The 23,614-nt window shown below is 43.2% G+C and overlaps 2 protein-coding genes across 4 annotated transcripts in view; one reads left to right on the top strand and one right to left on the bottom strand.

The window, feature by feature from the left end:
* LOC144016342 (uncharacterized) overlaps positions 1-19,679 on the bottom strand; it is an 87,472-nt gene extending 67,793 nt beyond the window's left edge. Inside the window, exon 1 of one of the 2 annotated variants that reach the window (XM_077517343.1) lies at positions 19,525-19,679. In XM_077517343.1, coding sequence (XP_077373469.1) covers positions 19,525-19,531 — 7 coding nt within the window. In that variant the 5' untranslated portion in view covers positions 19,532-19,679. The remainder of the gene's footprint in view (positions 1-19,524) is intronic. The other variant, XM_077517342.1, reaches the window with a different exon arrangement.
* Positions 735-23,576, top strand: prickle1a (prickle homolog 1a). 2 transcript variants are annotated; one of them, XM_077517339.1, is made up of 8 exons: positions 735-941; positions 15,954-16,183; positions 18,014-18,127; positions 18,923-19,060; positions 20,182-20,385; positions 20,744-20,930; positions 21,277-22,143; positions 22,233-23,576. In XM_077517339.1, the coding sequence occupies exons 2-8, from the start codon at positions 15,989-15,991 to the stop codon at positions 23,087-23,089; spliced, it is 2,562 nt and encodes an 853-aa protein (XP_077373465.1). In that variant the 5' UTR covers positions 735-941; positions 15,954-15,988; the 3' UTR covers positions 23,090-23,576. The 2 variants fall into 2 exon arrangements, with proteins under 2 accessions (XP_077373465.1, XP_077373466.1); XM_077517340.1 differs by lacking the exons at positions 735-941; positions 15,954-16,183; positions 18,014-18,127; positions 18,923-19,060 and adding an exon at positions 19,136-19,860.
* The last annotated feature ends 38 nt before the right edge of the window (positions 23,577-23,614 follow it).

Raw genomic sequence — 23,614 nt, 5'->3', positions numbered from 1 at the left:
TAACATTATCTATCTATCTATCTATCTATCTATCATCCAAACCCTCCATCATCCATCCATCCTACCCTCCATCCATCCGTCCATCCATCATCCATCCCTTGTTATATATCTGACTAAATGTAAAATTAAAATAAATACAAGCATTATGCAAAAAATTTGAAACCATCCATCCATCCATCCACCTTATGTGTAAATGAATGAACCAACAATTCCCTTTAATTCCCTCACTTTCTATTTTAAAAAAATAGAAAATGAATAAAACGGATGTTTTATTCATTGGCTTTTGTTTCGCCTCATGAGACGCTATCCTTGTCTCATTTGCTTATTTTTTTTATTTTATATATATATTTTTTAATGTTTTTCAATGTGCTATGTTTAGTTTATTTGTTACTTTAGTTTCATGTCTTACATGATTATTATGTCCATGCAGCACTTTCCCTCATGTACTGTACTGTTGTTTTTGTAAAATGCTTGATAAATAAAATTGACTTGAGTTGTTATGAGAATAATATAACTATTTGGTTTAATATTGGCTAAAATAGAAGAAACTTCATCCATCCATTCTATCTTACGTGTAAACTGCACAAACAATTCCCTTTAAATTCCCCATTGCTCTATAATAGCAAACAACCAGCAAATGTTTGGCACTGTGGGATGGGGCGCGCGCAGCTTTAAGCCAATCGGCGTGCAGCGGCTCTCGCGCACTCACGTCAAAGTCTAGCGGAGCGCCACACAAGCACAGCCGCTCAAGTGCGGCCGATGTTGTGACAGCGCGCTCGGCGGTGGGGTTGGGGGGGAAGGTTTGCATGCTCGCCTAATGAGCGAGCCACTTCTGGTTGTTTTTTTGTTTTTTTATCCTTTATCATTCACACATCGATGAGACGCAGTGTGGATCGTTTTTAGGGACTATTGGATTTGGATACTCGCTGAACGTTTCGGAGGTGAGTGGAGGAGACGCTTTTACTTTTGACGGTCATTTGATGCAAGAAAACACTTCATCGTGTGTTTTAGTTCGCTTTTAACTATTAACAATACACATCTATTATGACATTAATACGAGGGAGCGAGCATATTTTCCACTCAATTCCTCCACCGGTGCGCTTTTACGCATGCACCGGCAACCAGGAGGAGGCTCATTTCACTTTCGCTGCCCTTCGATAGCTCATTTGGGGAAAAAGTAAACTCAAAAAATAAACAGTCAGGGTGGTGTGCGGTGGAGTGTGGATGGACCCCCCTCCCCCTTCCCCACGGGGCTCCAGATGTATGGACTCAGCTGTCGCCTGTCACTTGGGTGACAACTGCTCCGCCGCTGCCTGCGCTCCACTGGGTGGATGTCAAAAGGGCGCCGTGGAAAAATGGTGTGAGGAGGAATGCACACGCGCGCGCGCGTGTGGAGAGGAGATATTAGATGAGAAGTCACTCTGGAAATGTGCATGAGCGGACACCATGTATACCTATGCCAGCAGACACCCAAACGATTTATTTAAAAGAAGATTAGAACATTTTTTTTTTTTTTTTTTTTTTTAATGGTGGTTGTGGATTTCAGTGCCATTATATCCTCCTGACTACCAGCAATTCAAATTTGTCCTCTGTAGTGGACCTTTTAAAACCTGAATATCTCCCACCCAGTCCATACGATTGAATTAACTCATTTTGTCAGAGCTTTCCAATGATACCAAATGTGTAGGGGTGGGGCTTCCCTCATTGCAAGCACTTTTTAGGGAAGAGGAACAGTAAGTGCATAACATTTTTTTTATTGAACAAATTTAGCCTTTAAATGTGGTTAGCATGTTTTCTATAAGACTCTTTAAGAACACATTAAAGTACTGTTTGAATTATTTTAACTTTATTTGAGCCTAGCATTTGTTTTAAAAAATGTCCTCTGTAGTGTTCACATCATAGCTTAAAAATAAAAACTTTTTTTTTTTTTTTCAAAAATTTCTTTTGCATTATTCTAGTTACTTCACAAAGATTGGGGAATATCAAAAAGAAACAACAAACATGATTGGACAATATATTTTTTCCTGGTAGTCAGGACGATATAACTAAAACCCATGTAAATGCAAGCCTCCTATTATTACAGATACACAACAAATTGATGAGTTTTGAAATCAGAAGCCAGTTTAAAATAGTCTGATCAACTATTTTTCAAAGGGCGATTGGCAGCAAAACTTGCTTGCAATATCTCAATGTTATTAAAAATGAAGACAATTTGCAAATTTAGGCAGTTTTTTTTTTTTTTTTTTTTGAGTCATTTTAGTTTGCCTTCACAGGCCACACAAAATGAGGACGGGGCCCAAATCTGGCCCCTGGACCTTCAGTTTGACACCAGTGCTATAGAGCAGTGTTTAACTTAGGGTGGATTTGGTCCTGATAATTCATAATGAAGTTAAAAAAAAAAAAAAAAAGTAAATATTTGCAATATGTTAAATATGCCTAGATTATTTTACTGAAAAAAAATGTGAATTTTCATTGTGTTGTAATGTCTTTATTAATAATTTAACTATAAATATATAAATAAATATGTAATATATTTTTGAAGTATATGTAAAACTGCATATTTTAATATGTTGTAATCACCATCAATCAATCAATCAACAAATATCTGTACCCTGGTCCACATTTTGCTCATCATGTTACCCTGTCAAAAATAAATAAATAAAAAAACAAAACATTAAGCAAAGTAAATGTTAAGATACAACCGTATGGAATCGTAAACTGTGAAAATATTCTAATATTTTAGGTATCTTATCTAGTTATATGCTACTCTTTTTCAGTTTAATTTACTAGCTTTATCACAATATTTGATGTTTACAATGTTGGTATATTCATATTTACATCATATAGTTGTTGTTTTTTTCTTCATTCTCACTTATATTACTACAATTCTTTGTTGAGTGCCTGGGTGAAATAATGTACTTCCACTGACCAAATATGGTCAAGCTTCAAGCAGGACTTATTAGTGACGCAGTACAGTTTTGTTTTGTTCTTCTTTTGTTTTTTTACACTGTAATATTAACTGAGCTGTATTTGCAAAGACGGATGTTGCAATGACCTATAACATCTGGACTGTACAGGTGTACCTAATGTTGTGACCAGTTGGTTCACAAGACTCTCTCCTCATCTCAAAAAGAGAACGTCACCCACAAAGAACGGTCGAGCAAAAAATACTTTTCCAAGTAATGAAGAGTGCGGTAAACCTCATTAAAGTCTTGCACATAGCAAAAGTCAGCCAGGCTCGGTTGCTATGGTCACAGGTGATGATGTCACCGATCCCAAAGCACTTTGAGTTGAGAGGGGGAGAGGGGGAGAGAGAGAGAGAGAGAGAGAGAGAGAGAGAGAGAGAGAGAGAGAGAGAGAGAGAGAGAGAGAGAGAGAGAGAGAGAGAGAGAGAGAGAGAGAGAGAGAGAGAGAGAGAGAGAGAGAGAGAGAGAGAGAGAGACCCTGGACGAGGTGTTTGTTTTGGACACGCTGGAGTGGGGTTATTTGAGGTATTATAGTGGAAGTGGGCGTAATAACCGTAGCATGCTGATGACAGTATTGGGCCAATGTATCTGAATGACTATTTGTCTCTTAAAGTTGTTTTGAAATCCTCCAGTAGTTTAATAAGCGAGAGGGACTGACAAACACGGGAGTGAGCACGCGAGCAAGGTGATGGTGTCACCTAGTGGTCACATGGGAGGTTGCCTGAAATCCGCACTAAACTATTATCCACCCCAACAAAGACAAATATAGCCTGTATTTAACACCCCAACTGCCAATTCTGCACACACTCCTTTAAACTATTCTCCCAAATTGGAACGAATGTGGCTGTAGATATTGTTAAAGATATTTATAGAACAAAAGCCACCTCAAGGGAATTAAAGGCGCCATGAATAGAAACAAAGTGACCTTGGTTTGGAAGTTTTGTGCAAAGCTTTTTTTTTACTGTCGGACAGTTAAGTAGGCTATAAAAATAGTAATTGTTGACAGTAAAAAGTTTTTTGTTTTTTTAAATGAAAACAGTTGACCTACTGTACCTGGCTGTGTATCCAGCTAGCTAGCTAGCTAGCTAGCTAGAACGCTATAATATTTATATATGATATATTTAGAGTATGTTTGTTTCCTAAATCATTGGTGATCATTACTGGGGAAAATCATGAACCTTCCTTAGGCAATCTGGAAATACAAATACTTCCAGAGCCAAATTAGCCACATCCTAAAGTAATTAATAAATGTATGGGTTATTTTTTTAAAGTAGTATTTTTAAAGTAGCTTTCCTCCTCCCCCTTACAAAAAAGAAGATAATAGTAAAGGGAAAAACAAATAAGTGCTGCCTCCATGAGATTAAATACAATCCATGTTTGTGAGCGTTTCACTTCACTTATATAAATATCATAAATTAGATAATTAAAGGTAATGGGGTTACGTTAGCAAATTTGTTTTTTCAGAAGTGCGTATGAAAGTACAGTAGTAGCCCTTGGCATTAATCAGCTAGTCCCCAAGAAGAAGCTCTCACTACTTTGATGCTTGCTGAACTGAGGTCTCATTTTGATGTCGAGCTTGACACTGGTTCAAACTTTCCGGGGATTTTTTATTTTTATTTTTAATTCTAAATAGAACAACTTCAGATGTTCCCCTGTATTGCAATATCACCATTGAAATGAATGGAAATTTCACGAATCCCTTTCCCACAAAATATTGTAACTTGTCTCTGGTAAGAAAAAAGTAACAACATAATTAAACAGAAATGAAAGATTTAAACAGTTCGTGCATCATTATTGAAGACGCTCACAACTGCTCAGTAAACAGCAGTAATATAATTGTCAGTACAGTTATATTGTCTGTCTGTCTATTGTTTTTGTTCAAAGATCCGTGGTTGAAGGAGTTAAAACACGGCTTCCTTAGCCTGTCCATGCCGTTTTGCACTGTGCGTTAGCATTAAGCTAACGGACAATGTTGTTGGTGTTTGGCTAAATACATGTTGTGTAATTCTCTGTTTTATGTTTTCAAATCAAATTCAAATTTTTGCTCATAAATTGAGGTAGCACTGTTGTGTAGTTTATCAGCTGACAGTACACTACAGCAGTGATGTTTAGGAGCCCTGTCAAATAAATGTTTAGCGCATGAGGCTAAGTTGTGGTAGCGTTTAGTACATGGGCAAAACTGCGAGCTCTGCTTTTCATCGTAGCACCTTGTAAGGCAGCTTCCGCCACCGATGGTGGACTTTAATAATGCGGCGCGAGCCCGATACCAACGGCAGACATAAACACGCATGCGTGCGTGTTATGTTTGCTTTCAGATTGGACATGGAGTGAACGTCCACGGAACTGGCAGAGCGTCCCCCATGTTGATTTAAAACGTAGAACGAATCATCCTGGCCTCTCCGAATTCCCATAAATTGTCTGTAAGCCAAACACTTTGGCAGCCTTTTATACCTCACACTGGGACCAGTTTGCTTCGGCAGGCCGGAAGAAAGCACGTGGTAAGCGGGGGTGGGGGGTTGTCGGGTGGTCGATGCGGCACAGGGTTCCAGGGTCTCAGTGTGGGCTCGCCACGGTCGGACACAAGTTCCTCCAGCGTCTGCCTGCACACATTGCATCCACATGCAAAGCATTTACTCCCACTGCACTGCAGTGATTAAAAGTATTTAGCGATTTAGCGCTTGCGGGCGCGTAGGTCTGCAGGATGATGTTAGTGAGGCTGGGGGGGGCGACGCTTACCGCACGTTGTAATTTTTTTTTCTCATCGTATTTGCTGCCCCTAGGTTGCATCTTAAGAAATCACGGTATTTCCTTCTGCTGCTATGGAGATAATTGTCAGACCTATGTCCCGCTAAGCAAGTACATCTGCTGACCTGTGCCACCTGCCGTCTTATCTAAAGCAAACAGTCTGGAATTTGGGTTTTAAATAGGACTGGCAAATTGGCTCTGTTATTGAATCTGTTATTGATTTTTTTTTAATCTTACGCAACTAAAGCTAAGTAATGGGTCTCCTTTCACATTCACAACAGCACTTAGCAAGGGTGATCCCTGCCTTTGTTGCATCTCGGTACGGCTGGATGACTGTAACGTACTTTATTTTGGAGCCAGCCAGCACCCCACTGAAGTGTCTCCGGTTGGTCTAAGAATGTTTAGAGTTCATTTTAAGATTATTTGTCTTGCGCCACCTGACTGTCAGTGAACCAGACAATACTGGAGGTACCGAGGACTAAGCGGAGGCTCTGAGTGGGTCAAGCTTTTCCCCGTTACTGGTCTCTCCCTTTGGAATGATGACAGATTTTTGCTTCATGTACATCACTTTGTATGCAGCTGTGGTTATTTTTTTAAAAGTGCTCTATAAATAAAGATGAGCTGAGTCGAGTAAAAATATAAATAAGTTATTTTCCTGGTTCAACGAGAGTTCCTTCCTGGTAAGAAGAAAACATGGTCATTTGCAGTCTAGTCATTCAAGGGAAAAACATTCAGCAAGCAGGGGATTCAGCAAAACCTTTCCGGACCCCCGTCCTGAAAATATGCAAAACATGCTCACAAACACCCTCATCCCAACCCCTTCCTGTGGGCTTTTCCTCTTGGCCCACGGTGGCGGCGTCGCAGGGGTGGAGTCAGTGGGTACGGCCGATAAGGGGAAAAAAGGTCAGTGGGGTTTAATAATGGACCGACAACAAAGTGATTTCCTGCCAGGATATCTTTTTTCACAAACCAGCAATTTATTACTTTTTCTTATCGAGGGAAACACAAGACTGCTTTGCCAAGTACTATATTTAACTTGAAAAATACATTCTAATAATAGACCAAAAGAACATAAAAGAGTTCTCTATATCGACTTCTCTGTCGTGGAAATCTGCTATTTACAGAGATAGTTTTTTTTATTTATAGTTTTTTTTTTTTAAACGTCTTTTTACCTTAACACAAGTACGGCACAATATTGACAAGATAAGGCTTCCATCTTGATTGCCAACCCATTTTTAGCCAGACGTATAAGGACGACAGGAAATTGTTGTCACAAATTTATACTGAACAGCCAGCACTTGCCAGAAATTCCTGCAGCTTCTGAAATGTTGCTGTGGGCCTCTTGGCAGCCTGATGAGGTGATGCAAGAGAATCTACGATGTAAAGAAAAGCCTACTAGAACATCTGAACTTTATTCAGGGTTCATTGGAAACACTAAATGGTGGCAGGTGTGTGCTGGCTCCCATTTAACATGGGTCTTAATGTGATTGGTTATTCTGAACATCGCCACAAGCCCAATTATATCTCAATTGTAGTTCCCATTTCATTTGTTATTCATAAATAACAATTTTGGACAAATTAATTGGATAATTTCCTGTGTAACTGGCCTCATAACCACACAACATGTTTGAGTGACTGTATATTGCTCAAAGTTCTGCAGACTAAAGCTTGGCTTACACCAAACGATTTTTGAGTTTGGTGTACGTTTTTGATATCACAAGTCTTTCAGTCTTTGCAGTGATGTGACAAAAACTCTTGAACCTATCTTGAAATTTGAGCAGGTTTGAGATGATAGCTTTCCAAGGGTCTTTTCCAAGTCTTCTGATGTACAGGTAGATTAAGACTGACCGCGTTCAAGTTTTTGTGTTGCATACTCCTGGAATATGCTACACATCACTCAACTCAATTGTAATCAACTCATCTTGTACTAGTTCAATCGTACGACCAAGAACTACTTTGCTTCACATCGTACAGTTTTGAGCTTTGTTTGCTTTATTGTTTGTTTGTTTTTTCTGTTTCTAACCTATGTCCTCAGGAAGTGAATGAAAATGAGGGCAAGCATGTTGGATTCGAACTGCAGTCCAGTTCCTTCCCAGTATGCAGCGGCACTGGAGCATGTGCTTAATTAAATCGCTGCAAAAAAGATTGCAGCCGAGCGCTTTCTTCAGGAATGTTAATCATTAGTGGGATCCCGACTGAGAAGTCCTTAACTGTTACATACTATCGCTGGATTCCGCGTGTTTTTTTGTTTTGTTTTTTGCCTTTTGAAGACTCGCCATTTTGGGGGCTGAAAACGCTTGCACGTGTGTCCAAAGGACGTCTTCTCTTCTTACTAAGGGTTGCTCATTGCCCTCCGCGGGGATGGATTGTTCGCCGTGTTCACCTTAAAAGAAAATCCCCAGATGTGTAAGGAATGACTTTTTCACAGCGGTGGTCAAACTTTTACACGCAGGTACGACCAACTATTTCCTGCTCATTGTCAACATCTTGACAGTCAATACAATAAAAGCGCACACTTTCCTACTCCGGCTCGCCAAGTTTGTCCAGTGAGACCACACATGGCAGGGCTTGCCCCTTTGCTCATCCAGCGCTTTTGTCGGCGCGAGTGCGCAGTGTCAGACAGCCACAGGCTTTTGTTGAGTTATAGTGTCCTCAAATAAAGGGGGCTTCCTCCCGTTAACAGCCCCCGGGAGCTCTGCTGCTCCACTTCCCATTGTTCCACAATGAGGTCCCACTTTTACAACTAGGTGAGAGGGTGTCAAATTGAGGGTGAAATACGAGCGCTGCTGATCGGGCGTCCCTGCGATGTTTGGCGAGGCCGATGGATGGAAGATGAGGGGTGGAGACAAATGGCGTGCCGGATCCCAAATTATTTTTATGGAATGACATCACTGCATGTCCTTTACGTTGTTATATCACAACGGACACCATTCTCATCCAGAAGATGATTATCAGAAGCATATCAACATGCTGCTTTAATATACCATGCTCACTTTGCCTATAGGTTTCAAACTCAGGTCGTCGAGTTTACAGGTGTGTCGGAGGAGGGAAACTTCTAAAAAAAAAACAAAAAAAAAACGCAGGACTGGAAGACTGGAGTTTTAGAACTAGAGGTTTAGAGCAATTTTCTTCTTCCAAGAGCTTCACACACACACAAAAATGAAGGATGACAAATACATTTTTTACTTTAGTTCATTTATGGTAAAATGCTAAACCAAAGCTAGCCGACAAGTCAAAAGTCAAGGATATTTGGATGCCAGCAGCCCGGTATCCTACTAGGATCTGTAGAATCTGAGCAGCAGAAGTCTCTAAATCTCCACAATCAGAACCAAAACAAGAGCACATCTGTACTCAGCTGACCTTGACACAGAAGAAAATGGAACAAAGGCATTATGAATAGAAATGTGACTATTATAGTTGCAGTTTCTTAGTGGTTTTGAAAAATGTAAAAAGCTTTAAAACTAATGTAGTAGTTTTCAGTCACAGAATGCACACTGCATTGTTGGAACAATAGCAATAAAATGTACAGCGTGTACTAAGGAGATGTAAAATCACAACAGATCGGAGAGAGGTTGACTGTTAGATCATAATAATATTGCTATATCTACATTAAAAGGGTAGAGTTTAAATAGGAAAATGAAAATATAAGAGGGCATGGGGTGGGGGCTATTTGCATAACGGGATTGTTATGCTATGTCAGATGTTACTATCCAACATCAGAGTCCTTGTGGGATTTGTCGCTATAGTATTTGGCTAAGTTATGGTAGTTAAGAAGAAAAAAAAAAAGCTAAAAGTTTGTTTTTTGAACGCCATTGTGAATGGTTGGATGTTGTATGAAAAGTATCTATAGGCTAATGTAAAAAGGCAAAAAAAAAATCTGGTGTTATGTTGTTGCTACTTGAGAGTCGATACTGCACTCCATTTGGCCTCCACTGCTTCAAGACACGATTAATCAAACACTCAATTCCACACTACATAACATATAATCGCGGATTATTATTGCCCTACTACATACCCTAAATATTATCCTTTAACGTTTATTATTGTGGTGGCGCACAACTGCACTGCATCATACTTGAAAGCGCTTTCTCATAGCTTGTAATGTAACCCTTCCCGCTTTTAAGACATTTTCCAGAAAAAAATAACAGCGTTATCCCCACTAGGTCCCTGTGACATTATTTTTCTTGAGTTCCAATAAAAACATCGTGGCAGAAAAGATGGAAGAGTCAGCTGTCTGCAGCGTGTCGCAGTGAAATAGTAAGAGCAGGGGTTACGCCAGGGTTAGGGAGCTAACAAGCCTCCAGTCTGACCTGAGTTTGGCGGCCGCAAACCAGCTAAGTCAATATCAAGACGCTGGCTGCCCCACCAGTTGACCTTTTCCTCTCTCTTTCGAGGCGTAAAAAGGATTGTTGTTACAGTAGAGTGATAGGCTTTTATTGGCCTTTATAACCGGGGCTTTTGTCGGGCCTGTGTCCTGCTAATACCCGTTGGCCAGTCATTTAAACCTGGAGAAAGCCTACTTTTTATAAGGTGGCTCACACACAAGTGAGAGGCATTCTTCAGCGTGGTCTTCAATGACGGCGAGTTAAAGACTGACCTTCCCTTTGCCCCTCCGCCGGCCTGGATTTACGGCGTGTCTTGGGACTTTAATTTAACTCGTTTGAATAGATTACATTAGGCTTGAACTCTTGCTGCGGTCCCCGTCTATGGGATTCATTCGACTGGATGCTTTCCTCTCGTGAAGGACGTGTTTGGACCAGAGAAGAATGCAGCTTTTTCGTCGGGTGTCCCTCCGGATGACGATCGCCTTCCCCTTCCCTGTCATTCTCAGGGCATGCTGGCCATGGGCTACCTTGCCGCTAGCTTTTTTTTTTTTTTTTTTTTTTTTACACCGGTGAGAAGGTGCAGACCAGGTGTGAGGTGCCGTTCAGGTCGTTGTGGCTATGACCGGGGAATGGGCCGTAAAGCCCCGAGGCGATAGATTTATTGGTCATCTGGTGCTCTCAAAAGGTCACGGGTCAGGGATGCATGACTTTATATTATTCAACGCTCTGAGGTGAACCTTGAACTGTGTTCGTACCTCTGACAATGGCGCAGTATCTAAGCATGACATTATATTTTTCTTGGTCACCCCCGGACACCCCATGCTTGAGATTATTATTAGAGTCCACTGCCTCACACAAATCCAACTTTGGCAGCGGCTACTATGAAGGCTGTTTCATTGGATTTAACCTGTCATTCAAGGCAGGATGCTGTGTTGCCCCGCCCCTTAAAGATGTGCTAATGGAGCAGGGGCCTCAGTGTTTGGGACAAGCACAAAAGCCAGCGTGAAAGGCTGGCCTGTCCTTCCTGGCCTTGGGTGCTGCAATGGCTTTGTAGCTACAGTACAAGCGCCACGCGGTGGCTAAAGCACAGCAATCAAATGCGGCTAAGAGAAGCCACAAAACGGTCACTGGTGATGAATTAACACGTCCTACGATAGATACATATATAGTTCTCTTTTAAAACACAAGCTTACTTTGGACAGAAAGTTGACAGCTCTCACCCGCCGCCCACAAGTTTTATTTGAATATGAAAAGTGTGTGGAGGCAAAGAAGGCTGGAAAGACAGCCAGTGAGATGCTGTCAATCATACACAGAGTTTAGCCTGACATGCAGTTTGTGGCAACTGAATTAGCCCATGACATTTAGCATGAGACATTAAACCGTCAATAGTAGTAAAAGAGGAAAACATGATGGTTGGCGGATCTTAGAAGTGATGTACAGTACGACCTTAGAAGGCTAACTTCACAGTCTCCTTTTAAATCTTAAATTAATGTCAACCTATGTACCTTTTTTTCAATGTTAATTTGTGGTTAACACAAAGTTGCCACTAAAATAAACAGCTTCTTTTTTCTTAACACAATCTACAAAGTACAAGGCAGAAAAGGTGCAACTGTCCTAAGATTGACTTGAAACGGTCACTTTTGTTTTCTGAGGCAACAGGAAGAGCCTCATGTTGTGACATTCCTTCAGAGGTGAAGGAGAGGGAGAGGTCAGCTGCAAACTCCCTGGGGAGTTTCACTGGATGGGCAGGTATGTACAGTCTCTTTACGTCTCAAAGGTAACGCTTCCATGCCTTCGGACGCAATAAAACCAACCACAGTATTATTGGTCAATCAGCAGCTCGTTTGATGTAGATCGGATCCTAAAAAAAAATATCTACTAGTAGATGGAGAACAGTACGTCTTTAATTCCAGATAAGACTGTTATGTGAAATACACATTTTGTGCACCAACGATTTCTAAGCATTTTGAATGACTCAAGACATTGGCACTGATTCAGTCAACGTTACTCCGTAGGAAATGTGGGAAACTTCCCTGATTCGATAGGACATGCTGAGGTGGTGGAAAATCAACCCTGTAATCAAAAGTTGCACCAAACAAATCTTTTTCCCTGTGATCAAATGACATCTTTGCTCACGTGAGAAGAGTGCAATCAAATCCCAACTGTCATTCACCACTCTTCCCTCATCTTTGAACTGCTATAGCATAAGAGGAATGCCACTGCGGGTAAGAGATTGGTCAGTGAGGGAAAACGAGCCCTTGTGTCAGTGACATGTTAAGATTCACAGTTCCTACCATCAACTGGCGCTTTTCTCATTTGGGAGCCGGCGTTTGAAGTACGAGGGGTGGCTCAATCGGAGGCATTACCCAGCCTTACCCTGCTGTGACTGGCTGCTCTAAGGTGAAGGGGCTGGGCTGAGGTTAAGGGGGGGTTGGGTTTAGGGAAGTGGGAGAGACATGGGTAAGGAAGGGATGGCTATCTGGTATACACACACCTCTCAAATACCTCCAGTGCTGTGACACCGTGCCGGTAACTGTGCCGACCGCTCTGGTGGAGGCTGATGACTAGTGCTCTGGATTAAGAGTGTGGAGTGGATCATGTGTAGTTCATATAGAGCTGAGGAGTTGCAGAAGAAACTAGGACAGACTGCTGATAAGATCACTTTTTCTGCTTGGCTCCAGAGAGTTGGCCTGAACTGAGGTAAGAATGGCTGGGAAATGACAGAGGACCGTATCATCTCAAGAGAGTCTCAGATTTGGGTGTGGTGAGGGGAAAAAAGAAATTTTCATTCAGGGCCTAGAAACAAGCTGATCCCACTTTGTAAAGTCAAGGAGTCTCTTCAAGCATCTCTTTGATGTTATGTCAAGGGTCCTACTTTCTTGTCCTTGGTAGTCCAAAGTGAATCCACTGGAATGCGAAGTGATGGCAACATGTGTGTCCTCATTCATCCTGTTCAGGACATGCAGGTGGTCCCTCTGGCGGGGATGACACTCCCATCCATTTGGTCTTGGAAAAACACTCCTATGACCACAAAAAGGGTCAGACCAAACAGTCTGTCTGGTCCCCTAGCCAGGCCATTTAGATTGTTATTCTAGAATGTTCAGGTATACACAATGATGCAACTGTCTTAGAATTCTTCATTTGTAATGCTTTTCCCAGCAAGGCAACAATCGCAAGTTGTTGACAGGCTGCCACATTTGTGCAGCGAACCGTTTATTTTCCAAAACCTGAAATATCTTGTCAGGTACCAAAGCAAAAAGCAGGAACTTTGAACAGAAAATCAAGTTTTCTTTGTCAAACAGAGCCTGCATTGCTGAGCTGGCAAGAGCCAAGTTAAACAAGCCGGGCCGGTCCAAACGGACTGAGAGCACTCTGTTGACTTGTGCGCACGTCCATCAGCCTTGCTTGCCGAGTATAGACAGTGATTCAGACCAGAAGCCGCTTATTTATCCTGCGCAGCCACCTGAAGCTCGTTAAGCCAATGCTCTGGTATCTGGACATCACAGGACTTGGATTTAGAGTGTTGCTAAATACTTTGAAAACGCCAGAGGCAGCTTGCTATATTTATTGGTACGTCATAGTATGAGGTCCTGTAAGTGGTTTGAGCGTAATAAATAAGATAACACATGATCCGGTGAAGAGCTGAATGGAAGTTTTGTTCAATGTCTATTCGTGTTTTTAGGACTTTTCTGACATAAAATGCGCTTGTTTAATTTATTATAACACATTTTTACGAGTTTCCATCATTCAAACTGTTTTAGCTTCAAAAAGACTAACTCACCCCCACCCCACCCCCCAGTTTCCTAGGCCCTATGTGGGCAGATCAGTCAGATATGCAGGCTTGCAGCATCCAAAGCCATGTTAACAAGCACCTTCACAAAAGAGCTGAGAGCCTGCTAACAGTCAGGACTGCAGGGGTCTGGTTAGTGTGGGTGGAGGGTGGCAGTTCAGGGATGGGGTGAGGGGGTGCTTTGGTGATGGTCTGCGGGCGAGAAGGCAGGAGTTTAAAACTATGGACAGAAAACATAGACCCCTTGTTCACCCGGGAGGAGGGAAAGTTTAAAAGCCGACACAAGTGATGAGTCACTGAGTTGGCAAGTCAACCTGAGCATGGCCAAGTTAGCTGGCTCAGTGCTTCTGTCATTCAAGGAAGCATTGGAGGCTAAAGTGAGAGGAAATGAGCTGCATGACAACTAATGGAAAATTAGCATGTGAGCAGATGTGCTTGTAGAAGAAAAGAAGGGTGGGGGGCTTTGACTAACACTGACGCCAAACATCCTGTCTTGCGATTTGAACTTCAAGCCAGACATTCCTGTGATTCAGGTTTTCGTCTGTATGGAACAACCGACCGTCTTAATGAAGCACATGGTCGAACGTGTGACCAGACAGGCTGATGGTTAGCTCCCCGCTCGCTCCTCTCGAGCATGCCTGCATTTTTGCAGGTTATTTTGGTCTCATTTGCAAGTCAATGGAGGTGAGCGGAACAAGGGGCTGTCTTTCTTCCCTTTTCTTAGGACAGGTTATCTGCCGGCGTGGAACTTAAGTGTCGTGTATGAGATAACACAGCACATCCTCTGCAGGGGATGAGCAAAAAAAAAAAAAAAGTGACACCCAGAGACACATGGGATAGGCTCCATCTCACCCTAGTGAGGATAAGCAGTCCAGAAAATGGATAGATGGAGAGGGAATTGCGACTAATTTATTAGCCTCTAGTCTTCTACAAAATTTTATGAGAATCATTTTCGCAAAACCTTAACACGCGGCTTACGCGGTGTGGCCTGAGAGACGACAGGTGGTTATTTTAAAATGCCTAATCACGTCAAGAATGATCCGGCGTGCTGCTATCTAAGTGCCTGTCACCATAAAGAGAAGCAGGGAATAAATAAATACGTACAGCTGACAGGTTGTTTACGGATTTAAGTCTGTTACTAGTACTTTGTATAAATGTGTGCATAACTAAGTCAGCCACATGTACTGTTCCGCACCGTCAGGCTTCTGCAACGACCACGTCAGTGTTCATAAGCTGCGTTTGAGTGTTTCTGGTTTTGTCAGCTGTCTTGCCACGGCCTCTGGTGCCCTTGCCGGCCATACAGAGAATGGGGGGTGCGGCAAAGAAAGGGTGAAGCAAGGGTTGCTGGCCGGACTTCTATTTGATCTCAGCTAGAGGTGCTTGGTCTTTGAAGAAAGGCCACAACTGGACGTACGTTCTCTCATATGTGTTATATGTTAATTCTTCACTACTTGTAAAGATCGCTGATCAAATTTAGAACAGCCAGTAGATCTCATTATAATATTGCACTACCAAGACAGAAGTACATTGTTTTTAAAATACATATTTCTATTAATCTATTTATGTCAATCACACAGCCTAGCTGTGCTTGTAAAAATAGTGCACAAGGCCACCCTGTGCAGTAAACAGTTTGACAGTTACTATCCGCCGAGCCTTCTTCCCTAGCTTCACCTGTCTGCCATTTCTGTGTCCGTTTGCAAGATGAAAGGACGGATCAGACAGTGGCTGCAGCAGGTTGGAAAACAAACAGTCACTAGCAAAAGGGAGAGATGAAGGGAGAGAAACCGGCCTTGCGGACATTCCCCATATGGTGGCCTTGTCTCATTGTCAGGCCAGTGTTTAGACAGACCCCAGGCTCAACTGATCACGCCAGCGTGGGTCACTTGCGGCGGCCTCTCTCGAGACATAGAAGGACACACAGCTAGTGGCCTGTTCTCATTTTTAGGTTGTGGTACATGGATAAAGGCTGACACGACATGAAATGCAAACCAGGAAACGGTTCTGTAGACACCATAAGGTGCCTAGTAAGAAAAACAATGTATTGATTCTACGACTTGATGTGAAGGAGTGATGATAACAAGAAATGATCATTTCAAGACCTAACAGATATTTCTCCTTCCCTTCTAGTAAAGAAAAAAAACAACAACAAAAAAACGCATCTGATGAGCCTGGCAGGTGCGACAGTGGCGGTGTCAGCTGCCGGCTATCAAGGCGGGGCACGCCAGCGAGAGTTGATCATGGAGCAAAATGTCAGCAAACTGACGTCTGGCTTCCAGCGCAGTTCTACCTCGGATGACGACTCCGGCTGCGCACTGGAGGAGTATGCCTGGGTTCCACCTGGCCTTCGGGCTGAGCAGGTGAGCTTAAGAAAAGAATTGCCTATATGTCACGCAAATACAGGTAAAGAGCACTGTTATTGATTCCTTCACAGACTTCACAGTCAATAGGCATCCATCTAGAGTAGAGTAGAGCAGACTAAAAAAAACAAGCCCCCGTTGACAGTGTGGGTTTGATTCTCAGTAAAGTGCCATCAGCCCCTCCAGTGCAAGTCCTGGTCTGGAAGGCTAGACTTGGAAAAATGAGATAGTTTCATGAGAAGGACAATTAATGTAAAAACTTTGCCAAATGAATCACTTGAGTGACTCGTGGTGGCAAAAACTGTCAATACGAGGAGTCAAAATACTACAACACAAAACCTATGAAACATTTCACCGCAGTCACCAAAGAGATCTGGTACAGCGGTACTTGTTGTTTTGGTTGACGTCCTCCATTTTTACAGATCCTAACCACAATGGTAAATCTAAATCACAATCATTTTCAAACCTTTAGAAAGAGACGATTTCAAAACACCAATATGATGTCAAGAAATGTCCAAAATGAAAGTATTTCAGAAATTGTGACATGAGAAACAGAAGGTATGTATGGTATTACGGAATTGCTCGACTTGGTCTACTATCAACTGAGTGTCATTCTATTAACAAGTACAACAGCATTTATCTGTTTGGCTCTTTCCCAACATTACCACCCCGAATAATGATGGATCCTCTTGATAGAGAATAAAAACAGCCTTGACCTCGTTCTAATTTACCACCAGGTTTCTGCTCGTGTCCTCATTACTGGTGTTCGACAAGTTGTACACCGGTGTCGCAGTGGATTCAGGTTTGCTTTAAGGCTTGTTACTCTACCTCACAGCCATTAACAGACGGGATGTCTAGTTTTTATTTACGAACTGCACAATGGTCAAGTCTGCTTGTGATTATCAACGATCTGTTTTGGAGGACTTTTTAGGTCGAGCAGGATCGGGAATTTTGGGGGGGTGTAACAAGCCTTTTCCTCCACAAACACGCAAACATAAGCAGGGCAGTTAGTCAAGCCCGGAGGGCAGCTGGTGTAATTTGGCACATTTCCTAAACCCGCCTGTGCGTTTCTCTCTTCTCCGAGTTCTTCTGACTTCATCCTGCTTTTCCTTTTTCAACCACACACATGGAAACAAATAAGGGGGTGATGGGCCAGAGAAGTTGCTCACAGACCGAGAGAAGCCCAAACATGTAGGGACTTTTGTTTGGCGAATGCATGGGTCAACTGTAATGTCTTTACTGCACTCATTGCCTTGAATGGTGCATTATAGGTCATCGTTATGGTAAAGAAACACGTAGCTGCCTATTCCCCAGCGCCTGCGGAGCTGGATGAGGGGGTAATAGCAGCATCAAAATGTGCATAATTTATGACGGGGATGGAGGGGCAATGCTGAGGTTGATTGTCAGGGTAAATTGCCGTCGCTCCCCTTTAGACGGCCCGAGCTGCAGGAAGTCCCCAAACACATAAGACCGGCACGTCCCACCTCTTTATCTGTAAAGGACTGTAAAGGCCCCTCCCTCATAAAGTTTACTCACCAAGTGGTCAGCCCCAAAGGTCAAAGTGCCACCGCGACAGGCTGTTTTGTCCTGTCCCTAGAGACAGGCTTATGATTGTTCAAAACAAAACAAAACAAAACAAGAGCAACCTGATTTGACCTGTCGAATTATTTTGATATTTATAATGTATCACGGGGGAAAGAAAAAAAACAAAAAACAAAAAAAAGAAAAAAACATTTCATAACATCTCATATTGAACATATTTTTTGTCTCAGTTTGAAGCAAATATTTTGCACATATTTGTTTTTAAGACCGATATAATTAATTCCTTAGGTCCAGCTCTACTTCTCCTGCCTGCCTGAGGATAAAATTCCGTATGTCAACAGTCCGGGAGAGAAGTTTCGAATCAAGCAGCTACTCTATCAACTACCGCCGCATGATAATGAGGTAAGAACGTATCGATTGCAACATCAGCGCAACAGTTGCAGTACAATAATGCTCAATTTTGATTGGCTGCCAGAGGTATGAATTTACCAATAAAGTGACACCAAGACTTACAAGTTCAATTTGTTTTGTGACTGAGCTTGTCACTCTGAAAACTGAAAATCTTGAAATATTAAAAACAACTCCCACTGCATCTCGTCAGTCACCCCCTTGGCATCCTGGTCAACATCCCGCTGTGGGATTGAGGTCGCACCATCTTGTAGACATCTTGTAGCGTGGGCACAATGCAACTTTTGACTTGGATGCTTTTATGTTGTTTGGTGGGCCACCCCCACCTTCAGCTGGATTCCTGTCATAGCGGTGGGTTTTTACAAGGACGGCTCAGCAGGGGAGAGGGACACAGATTGAAAGAGGCTTTATGTGATGCCACCACCACCACCACCACCGTGGCACCGCGCTCCCACACGGCTCGTTCTTTTCTTTTGTTGCCTGCCTTCTCAATTTCACTCTAAACAGAGGCCCTTGTTTGTGTAAACGTCTGCTTTGCCCCTTGTTGTCTTTGGGAAAGATCAAGAGGGCTTGTTGTAAAAATCAGGTTGTCAATCAGGACCAGTGGGTGGAGAAGTACTGTATTAGGGGAGTAGGAAGGGCAAGCTAGGGTCAAGAGTAGCCTTTGTTCACCTCTCCTAAGTCTAAATTTACAACCTTGTACTCTTAAGTAACATTGCCGCAGCAACATTTGACCCATTAGAACAAATTGTCTGATGTATAACCCAGAATGGTCTTATTCTTTGCCAGATTCGTTACTGCCAGTCTCTTAGTGAGGAAGAGAAGAAGGAGCTACATATGTTCAGTGTCCAGAGGAAGAAGGAAGCCCTGGGGAGGGGCGCACCGAAACTTCTGCCCCGCAGTCGTCTCAACAGCGTTTGTGAGCATGTGAGTAGATTCCAGGAGAACCCACAACACTCTCACCTCTGAATAACTGAATTTTCAATGTCAATTAAAGACTTATCGAAATGATGATGCACTCAAGTCGTAAGTAAAGTAAAAGTAAAAAGTAGTCATTAAAAAACGTATTCAATCTTTTTTGTTGACATATGGTATCGTTGCTACATTGAATAAGAATGGCTTAACGTTATGTTGTTGTTGTTGTTTTTTTTTACCAGGTTCTGGAATTACATGGAATCAAGTGTTATTTGTTCCCAAAACTTCCTTACAGTTAATAATTTGTGACACTTAATGGCTACCGCCAATTCATGCCTCCATATAACATGTATGTTTCATTTATGGCAACAGTAAACAAAGTGTTTGCAAAAGAGTCTATGTGAAAAGGTCCTTTTCAACACTAGGGAGAAATACATGCCTAAATACAGCAAAAAGGGAATTTAGGTCAAACTTACGCGACATGTTAACTCAGGTTCGATGTGGAATGTTTATATGCCAAACGTCCGTTTGTTTCGGCAGACAGGTAAGACACCGCATTATAAAGCTGTTATTCCGCACGGCGTGTAGGGGAAACATACTAATTATATGAGTTCGTGGGTGTTCGGCTTCGTCCACTCCCGCTGCTATGTTCCAAATGCCGGTAGCGTTTCCGCTGCCTGTGGTCATGTGACTGCATTGTTACGTCTGATTGGTAGAATGTTAAGGGAAGGAGTCGTCATGTGATTATTGTTGCTACGTTTGATTGGTGAAACGCCGTCATGTACGTGGCAGAACCGCTGTTGGCGTCTCTGGTAAAGATAATGAACGAAAAAAGGAGAGAGAGAAAAAAGTAAAGATTTTAGTGTAGCCAAATATAGCGGAGTAAGAGTAGCGATCCTTTGTCACACATCTACTCAAGTAAAAGTAAAAAGTATTGTGTGGTAAAACTACTCTTAGAAGTACATTTAAAAAAAAAAGTGACTCAAGTACATGTAACGGAGTAAATGTAACTCGTTACTACCCACCTCTGGCTGTGACCAATGACATTCTGGCCAGAAAACATCAGAGGAGGCTAGTTTTTGTATATTCAAACATGATTTGCGGAAGGACTAATCATGCGTGCATAATTGCAGTGCGGCGAGAACATCAACGGTGGAGAAATGGCAGTGTTCGCGTCCAGGTCAGGCCCTGGTTTGTGCTGGCACCCGGCATGCTTTGCTTGCTCCACATGTAGCGAACTTCTGGTGGATTTGATCTACTTCTACCACAATGGGAAGATCCACTGCGGAAGGCACCACGCTGAGATCCTCAAACCTCGTTGCTCAGCCTGCGACGAGGTAAAACCACAATTCTACAACCTAGGGAACAAATACTACTGTAATTTTCATATTTCTCTTTATTGCCACAAGTACAGTTGACTGCTGCTATTCTCAGGGAACAAGGACTTAGGAAGCTGAAAAGTAGAAATCCGCATATAATTGACAGCCTTTGAAATGCATTTGGGCGTGCAGGAGAATTAAACCCCCCAAAATTCTTCCAATAAATGCTGATAAACATTCAAAATATGTTTTGAATCTGGAAAAAACAAATCTGCGGGTATCGAAGTGGAGGTCGACTGTACCGCCTGGGGACATCCAGAAATCCGAGCGGTTTACCTACAAGATTTTTAGAACGGTGTGCATATTTGCCTTCCAGATCATCTTTGCTGATGAGTGCACAGAGGCTGAGGGGCGTCACTGGCACATGAAGCACTTCGCCTGTTTCGAATGCGGGACCATCCTTGGGGGTCAGCGTTACATCATGAAAGACGGACGCCCCTACTGCTGCGGCTGCTTCGAGTCTCTCTACGCAGAGTACTGTGAAGCATGTGGAGAACATATTGGTAAGGCTGGAAATGGCAATACGCTCAGAAATTGCTTAAATGCTGAGAGATGCTAAAACCGAGACAAAATGCCAAGGAAGGAAATCAGTTGGGGATTCACAGCACTGATTAAAATGCAGTAAAGCAAGATGATTGAAAACTTTCGGGCAATGCATAATTTTTTCTTTTATCTTCTTGATGAAATGTCTTAACGTTTCAGATCAAGTCTCGAAGAGCAGCCTATTTCAAACTTGAGTGCTAGTCTCTCAGCGTTCACACAATTTCCTTTATCTGAAAAAAACATTTGTCAGGTCTGCAGAGCTCTGGGTTATATTCGTAATCCACTCAGCAATTCCCTATTTTCCAGGTGTTGACAATGCTCAGATGACCTACGATGGTCTCCACTGGCATGCCACTGAGAGCTGTTTCAGCTGTGCCCAGTGTAAGAGCTCCCTCATGGGCTGCCCCTTCCTGCCTCACCAGGGTCGTATCTACTGCTCTAAGGCATGCAGCCTCGGAGAGGACGTGCACGCCTCCGACTCCTCCGATTCGGCCTTCCAGTCGGCACGCTCCCGCGAATCACGTCGCAGTGTGCGCATGGGCAAGAGCAGCCGGTCGGCTGACCAGTGCCGTCAGTCGCTCCTTTTCTCGCCTTCGGTCAACTATAAGTTTCCAGGACTTAGTGGAAACCCTGACGACACCATGACCAACAAGCTCGCCCACTTGAACTTATCTGATGAGCATTTCTGGAGGGGGCGTGGTGAGGAGACCGAGGCCCCCGAAGATCAGGAGGAGGAGTGGGCAGAGCATGAAGACTACATGACCCAGTTGCTATTGAAATTTGGGGAAAACGGGGTCTTCAGACAAGCCAGTGATTCCAGACCCACAGATTTTTGGGTTGCAGAAAGGGATGCCAAGTCAAAACAGGAATCATTCAAAGCTGGTAGCAGCAGTGGCGAAGGAAGGGGCAGCTTGGCCAGCAAGAAGTACCAGGCTGACATGTACTGGGCCCAGTCACAAGACGGGCTCGGGGACTCGGCCTACGGTAGTCACCCGGGACCGGCAAGCAGCAGGAAGATCCAAGAGCTCGAGCTCGACCACGGGGCTGGAGCAAGCATGGAAGATGAGTCGCAGTGGTTCGGTGGATCTTTGGAGTGCATAACAGACGAGTTCAAGAAGAAGGATCAGAATGTCCGAGACTCTATGGACTCACTGGCCCTCTCCAATATTACTGGTGAGCAACAACATAGCTCAATCTTTATGCATTCATGTAGTTAAACGAATTACGTACAGGATTTTTCAAATTGTGTTCCTCTTTTTCAGGAACCTCTGTTGATGGTGATAGTAAAGACAGACCTTTGGTATACTCTATGCAAGGATTCCACGAGCTGGAGACAGAGGACTGTGAGAAAACGAGTAACATGGGAACCCTCAACTCCTCCATGTTACACAGGAGTACAAATTCGCTCAAGAGCCTTGTATCCGAGCAGGAGGTGGAGGAAAATGTTGCCGAAGAGGAGGTGACACATCTTCCGGAGGAGAGACATGCAAAACCACACGTCCCTGCCCTCCGGAGGACACGCTCGCAAGCTCGACAGCAGCAAGTGAAATTCTCTGATGACGTGCTAGACCGCTACAGCGACCTCCAGGTGCGACAGCCCCCGATGAGCGAACGGACTCGTCGCAGAGCGTTCCATTTTGAAGAGCAGGACCAGGAAAGTCACGCTGGGCGCAGCCATCACCATCACAGGAGGCGTCGCAGCCGCAAGTCTCGTTCCGACAACGCTCTTAACCTTTTGCCAAAAGAGAGGGCCCAAATGGGCTACGGGATGGACCGCAGACGGAACGCGCACGGTCCAAGGAGAGACCACGGTTTCCATGGACACCCACCGGCCGGCACCATGTCAGATTACAGGCTTCAGAGCTCAGCCATGGGCAGGTTCTTAGACCTGTGTGGGGACGATGACGACTGGTGCTCTACGTGCTCGTCCTCTTCTTCCGATTCTGAGGAAGAGGGATTTTTCCTGGGTCAGCCCATTCCTCAGCCAAGGCCACTTAGACACTACTATACTGAAGACTTGCCCAGCCCTGTGACAGGCATGTCTCCCCTCCCCTATGGACAACGGACTAAACCCAAAAAGAAGAAAGGGCATAAGGGTAAAAACTGTATCATTTCATAGGCTTTATCCTCTGCTCCTGTACAAACAGTGGGCCTGCCCGCTAATAAGTGTTTGCCATATATCAGATTAGTTAGTGTACGCTTCTGTGGCATTACAACTTGCTGGTAAATTCATGCAGTATTTCAGAGTAATGCATATTTATGAAATATATTGATACTAAATGTATATATTGTAGAGATTTAAAATGTGGCTATTTTTATACCCTTGGCTTAATGACATGCTTATGTACCAAAATAGCATTTACATTAAACTAATGGTAGGTTGCCCCCGCCCCCCCCCTTCCCACTTGATGAAGGTGCCACACATTTTGACTTGTGATCTTATGATTGTGACATTTAACTGGCTTGTGCAGCACTGACAGAGAAACCGTTTCTTCAAGTGGTGCTCATGTGTTAGTGTGAGACAACTATTGTAATCTGTATAAATGTATAAATTGGAGTATAAGGTTAACATAATTGTAATAAAAAAAAAACATTTTGAAAAAGAATGAAGTCTGAATGTGTTCTTTGTGTGACCAAAGCAGAC

The sequence above is a fragment of the Festucalex cinctus genome, chromosome 3 (assembly GCF_051991245.1).
Source record: "Festucalex cinctus isolate MCC-2025b chromosome 3, RoL_Fcin_1.0, whole genome shotgun sequence".
NCBI classification, from domain to species: domain Eukaryota; kingdom Metazoa; phylum Chordata; class Actinopteri; order Syngnathiformes; family Syngnathidae; genus Festucalex; species Festucalex cinctus.
This window is presented reverse-complemented; position numbering and strand designations above follow the sequence as displayed.

Excerpts from the sequence above, each read along its gene's own strand:
- prickle1a (XM_077517339.1), top strand. The coding sequence starts at position 15,989 with ATGAGCCTGGCAGGTGCGACAGTGGCGGTGTCAGCTGCCGGCTATCAA. Across the intron at positions 16,184-18,013 it reads CTGGCCTTCGGGCTGAGCAG|GTCCAGCTCTACTTCTCCTG; the intron begins GTGAGCTTAAGA and ends TTAATTCCTTAG. Across the intron at positions 20,386-20,743 it reads GTTGCTCAGCCTGCGACGAG|ATCATCTTTGCTGATGAGTG; the intron begins GTAAAACCACAA and ends TTTGCCTTCCAG.